The following is a 6,000-nucleotide window of genomic DNA, read 5'->3' on the forward strand; positions in this document are numbered from 1 at the left end:
TATCTGTCAGGTGCACTGGAATTTAGTGTAGGAATGCTATGCATTCTGGCTTGAACAAAAGAGGGTGGACTATAGGGCTAGAGACAGAAGTTACACATAAACCATTTGAAGTGATCAGAAACTGGTTTAAACCTGTAACAGGACATAAGTTCAGTGCACATAAACCAGTTTCAACATGGCTGAAAGTGGTTTAAGATTAACCTGATTGAATGTAGTATCAGACTTAACTGATTTGGGTCAAACCAGTTTATGCAACTTCTGTCCAAGACCCCTTCCTGGTTTAAGTTAAACCAGAGTCCTCCCGCATCCAAGTATGCTCTGCAGCCCTGGGCTGGGCGATACTCTGTGCTCTAGAGAGCAGGGCTGGCCCCACCCCTCTGCTTTCTAGCCTGAGCAGGGGTAGGGGTATAGCCAGTCAGGTCCAGGCATGGCCCCATTAAGACAAAGTGAACAGGGAGGGAGTTAATTCTTCCCTCCTTCCCCTCCACTGCAGCCAGGGTCTGCCTATCTGCAGGCTGCAGAGGTGGGGGCTGGTCGACCCCAGGTGTGGTCCCAGAGGGCAGAAGGGAAGGAAGGAATTAACTCCCTCCCTGCTCTCTTTGCCTTAAGGGAACTGTCCCCCCTCCTTCTTCCCACCGTGCGGTGGGGAGGGGGCTCTGTACAGTGCTGCCTGGCCTGGCCCAGCCTGGGCATGGGGAGCAGCTGTCACTGAGCTACAGGCCACTGGGGAGGGCCCCATCTCCTGCTCAGCCCCAGCAGAGGCAGCCACATGTGCCCAGGCCCCCACCCAGCAGCTCAGACAGGGAAGCTGAGCCATGTCAGTGAGCACAGCCTGGCCCAGCACACACTGGCAGGAGCTGGCTGGGAAGCAGGCTACCCAGGCCATCTCAGAGGTGCCATGAGGTCTTGTGTGTTCGCAGCCAGCCCCCATGGCAGGTGGCTGCCAGGCTCCAGAAACTTGTTCTTGCATTAGTGAAAGAGCTGATAAGTGGCTATTATATTACACCTGTGGTTTGGAAGAATAAAGACAAAGAAGGACCATATATAACCAAGTGCTTTGTTCTTAATCCTCTGTGTCTTTGCAGTGGGCAATTACTGGTTTCCACGGCAACTGGAAATGGACCCGATCTTTGCTCTGAGCCTGGACTTAGGACCAAGGCTCAGGAAGCGCCTCAGAATTTTCTGCTTCGAAATGGTGCACTCAACAATTTGTAACTGACTAAATGTTAATTTTAGCAACGGTTTTGACGGTTTTTTCCACCACAGTTGCTAAGCAAGGGTGCTAATCAAGACAAACAGACTTTATGCTTTGGAGGACAGCTCTTTCTTCCCCTTTCCCTTCAGAAATGGCAGACATGAATAGCTGCCAGCTGGAGTGCAGAGAGGCTTCATACTGAGACATATCAGACCACATGGAAATCTGGCTTCCAGTGGGCATATATGAGCCATGCTCCACACTGAGACTCTTCAGTATTTTACAAGGAAACCTGGTTCCCAAACAGAGTATGACTGAGGTTTGTGGTAAGGCAATTGAAGAAGCCACATGGAATCTCCTTCAATGATACTAGACCAATATTTGTTCCAAAAGCCAGCAGAACAACGTATTTTTCTCACACACCACATACCCTCAAATAAGACATGCACCTTGTTTTGGGAAGGCAGAATGACAAAAGATGTTTCCAGAGTCATGGCCAGATGCTGATCACATGGAATAAGGGCAGAACCTACTCTTCAGTGCTACTCACTCTCCCCTGGTTGCTTAGGCAGAGCTAAAGCTCTAACCCTCTTACAGCCACTGCTCAACTGGCAGCAGCTTTTGGCTGAACTAACCAGGTCAACAACTGCTGCCAGTTTGGCAATAGCTGTGAGACAGTTGAACCTTTGGCTCTAACACTGAAGATTGGACTCTGTCCCTGCTGCATGCTGATCAGGAGAGAGTCCCCAGCAGTGATTCCAGCATCACCATGTTTTCATTCTGGTGCAGCACTTTTCATTCAGTATGTGGGTGGATGGATAGATGACCTAGCAAAAATCAGTTCCGGCTGCCCGTGAGTATCTTTCTCATATGTTAGGGTTGAATGTGAGCAACTTATTTTGTATCTACAATAAAGCCTAGAATCAGAGACTTAAATTATCTACCCCTGAATTAACACTTGTTGGAGGTAATTTTAATAGAATTTTTGGTGGGAGCAAATATTGCTGTGACTAGAATTAACTACAGTGCCCATCCCAAAATTCCCAAATACCAAAAGGCAGGGCCATCCCCATTATGTCTAGATACCCCATGTCTTCACTGGTTCCTTCGTAGCATAGTTACTACATTGCTATGGTACCAAAGATACTTCTTGCCTGTGGCCGCTCATGGCCCCTACTTGTATGTCATTTCCCACCCTGATAGCCCTCAGGAGGTGCATGTATACAAGATGCTGACTGTATAGTCATTAGTGAGCAGTCATTTAGTACTTTTATAAACAAGTACTAAAAGACTGTGCAGGAACCAGAGTTACTGCGCAGTAGCATCACCAAACAGCTTTTAGGTGATGCTGACTGCGCAGTAGCATCGTGTCATGCTTCCTGCCACACAATGCTATTGCACAGTAATAACAATCCACTGCACAGTCAGCATCTCGTGTAGACTCAGCCAGTGGGAAATATAATATACTCCCAGGTTACGTTACATTTTCCGACTGATCTCTACAGTATCAGTGTGGGGGTAGCGTGCCACCTCACAAAAAATTCTGCCCATTCTGCACTCCTTGCCACTAGCCCTCTTTGCCACAAATTCAAAGCATTATATGTTGTTTGCAGATTCTAGAGTGAGGGGGATACTGATGCAAAGGTATCCAAGCCTTATACCTCCTACATCTTCCATATGAAAGTTGGAGATCTATGCATGGATCAGAGGGGCTAAATCTGGACAAAATACTTAAAGGTGAAAAGATCTGTCAAATAAGGAACTCTACCACATTTAAATAGATGGAATTGTTTTGCTGGGATTTTCTGTCATAAAAAATTAAACAGAATTAGATAACATTAATTTAGTAAATGCAAGACTAGGAGTTTATAAATGTTCAAGTGAGCTGGTTCAGTTTTGCTCTCAAATACACTTACTGCTGAGCTCCCGTTGCCTTTAATGTAAGCTCTGCATGTGTATGCAACATGGTATTTTTCAATCTGGAGGAAGGTTTTTGGGATGAAGAGGGCGGGTAACTAGTGCATGGGAAGTGAAGTCAAAGAGTACAGTAAAAGTGGGGCAAGTCGTGTGATAATCCATTTTGATTCTTCACTGTAAATGTCTATGGATAAAGTGATGGTTAGCGTCTTGAATCCTACCTACACTCCATATTCCTGCAGCAGCTTCAAATACATCCAAACAAAAGAATAACTCTCCAAGAATGCTAGAGACCCAGGAAGCAGATCATCAGGTAAAGCTTTTGTGCCCACTTTCATAACATAGGATTTGGCTAAAAGATTCTGCGTCCCAGCTCCACAGAAGCACCAGTGAAAGGCTCCCACTCTGCACCACAAGTAGCATTCTAACAAGTAGGAAATAGGGGAAACAGCAGAGCCAAAAACAATGAATCCAAGGATGGGAGAAAAAAAAGAGAATGTGCAGAAACTAGGGGAGAGACGCAGCGACTGCACCTGAGAATTCAGTGAGGTGTTAACAGGTAAGGAGCAGCCGTCCAAAGTGCAATCAAAAGTTAGGATGCAGGGAAAAAAACAGCACAAAAAGCAAGGAAGCATTTATTTAAGCCAGAATTAGGAACATTTTGTTGTGTTTTTCCAAAATCCTTAAATGTATCTTTAATATAAAATTGTTTGGGATATCTAAATTAATGAAAGCTCCAAAAAATACAGTGCAAGGATATAATGTTATCTAGGTACTCTGGTGAAATGATACACAAGGCACATCTACATGCTCATTAATGCGTCTTTGCTACTGTGCGTTAAGTTTAATACCTCTAATATGAGGTACTAAATAAAGGCTAAGTAGCTGCGCAAATACACAGTAGCAAAGGTGAAAGTTTTTTTGTTACACTTAATATGCAGTAGATTAATCCTACTGCACATTAATGCATTAGCCCAGTTTTTGCCGTGACACACTAATGTGCAGTAGAACAGTCTACTGTGCATTAAGGTGTCTCTTGTAGATATGCCCAGGGTCCAGAACTCAAGCGATTCATTACCAGAAGTTCAAGAAAGAATCGTGCATTACACATTTTCATGATCATTGCCTTTCTGTGAGAGGAGGTATAATATTTATATGAAAAACGTTACATTTCACATCACAAGAAGTATTTAAGCAATATAATGATAGTGATATAACTATATGATGTCCTAGTATAAAAATACATGTTACTTGTTGCTTTCTTTATAATTGTTTTCAGAACGAGAAACATGCTGTTTGTAAACTAGTTTCTTTGATAGTTATGTGCTAGTCATGGCAAAAAAATGGCATTTGTAGAAAAATTCTTATATCAGAGGCTGAGAGCAAACAAGCTTTGAATCACAGTGTATGTGGGAAATCAGAGAGCATTCTGATTACTGTGTCTTCATGAGCTTTTTGAAAAAGCCTAATTTTTAGTCCGTTCCTTTTATTAATGTGTTAGAAGCACGACAGGCTTATTAGTTATAATTATCTTTTTATGTTTTGTTACAGGATCAGATATCTTCTGAAGATGATGATACAGATGATGATGAAGAGACTGATGATGAAGCAGAAGAAGAAGAATCAGATGAAGAGAAGGAAGACAAAGTGGAGGAGGAGGATATTGATAGGCAAGTGCATGAAGAAGAGGTGCATCACAATGGAACTCCTGACGGAGAGAAAAGCAATAATACCACAGAAATCCTACAGGTACAGTATTTACCCCTTCTAACATGTTGTACTGTATAGGAATTTAGCCATATAATTCCAGTGAACATGTCTGCAGCTGTTTTTAATCCTGTTTCATCTTTTCCTAATGCAGTAATATCAATCTTAATACTCTAGTTATTCAGAAATTTTAAATGCTATTGTTAAACATTTTGTTTTAAATGGCTTGAAAGTACTACATTATATATTTAATTGTTTTATTTTTACAGGAAGAACAAAACACTCAAGAAGAGAACATAATTCAGCAAGGTACAAATTTAGAATTTGGCCATTACAGATGTTTTGAAATCAACCACATTTTACCTAGTGACACTTTTTTGTGAACCTAGTTACATAAATGCTAAATGACACTGATGTTGTGTAAGACACACAAAGCAATGTTCTTTGCTTGTTCTAGAGCTGACAGAGTTACCAATTTTGATCTCCAAAAAAACTATTCCCTTCCAAAATTTTTTGGGGTGAGTATTTCGGGAAGCCTATCATAGTGGTACACTCATAGAGATATTCTACCCTGTTTTGTCTGTTTAAAACTACAGCAAGCCTGTATCAGAGTTATATGATGTATAGGAGCCCTTATCACAACTCTAGATGACAGGACGACAGGTAGGAAAATGAGGCAGCAAGCCCTTTACACCGAAGAGTAATAACCAATGGATACTGACTGCTACCATGTGTATCCTTACTACATCTTGCAGGGCGTTGTGGCGGAATGCCGGGCTAGCGGCTCCGGCAGCGCTTAGGGGAGCCGCGGGCTTTGCGGAGCTGTGCAAGCGCGCGGCTTATGGGGCGGGATTGGAGGTAGCTTTATAGCCGCCCTTGAGGTTTGCCGAGTTGGCACAAGTAGATGACTTAGAGTAAGTTGTTAATGTTTCTTAATTTATAGGGTGTCCGTTGGTTCACGAGGTTCCAGAGCCAGCCCTTGCTCTCCAACAGTGGAACTCGTCCAAAGCTAGGTGCGGCTGCCAGCTCCGTAGTCCCAGAACTGGTCAACAGCTCATTTAGATGGGATGTTAGTAATAGAAGTTATTACAGAGTAGATATAGGATAAAACAAAAAGATTTTATTCACTCACCTGGCCTCACCCTCTTACGAATAAGAGGGGAGGCCGATTGGAACGAAGC

The 6,000-nt window shown here is 43.0% G+C and overlaps 1 protein-coding gene across 3 annotated transcripts in view; it reads left to right on the forward strand.

Moving 5' to 3' along the window:
* Positions 1–6,000, forward strand: part of RPGR (retinitis pigmentosa GTPase regulator) — an 88,869-nt gene that overhangs the window by 68,193 nt on the left and 14,676 nt on the right. For 2 of the 3 annotated variants that reach the window (XM_019529106.1, XM_019529108.1), the window contains 2 exons: positions 4,664–4,861; positions 5,089–5,128. In XM_019529106.1, the coding sequence (XP_019384651.1) occupies positions 4,664–4,861; positions 5,089–5,128 (238 nt within the window). The remainder of the gene's footprint in view (positions 1–4,663; positions 4,862–5,088; positions 5,129–6,000) is intronic. The other variant, XM_019529107.1, reaches the window with a different exon arrangement.

Source organism: Crocodylus porosus, unplaced genomic scaffold, assembly GCF_001723895.1.
Source record: "Crocodylus porosus isolate Cpor-Errol unplaced genomic scaffold, CroPor_comp1, whole genome shotgun sequence".
NCBI classification, from domain to species: Eukaryota; Metazoa; Chordata; order Crocodylia; family Crocodylidae; genus Crocodylus; species Crocodylus porosus.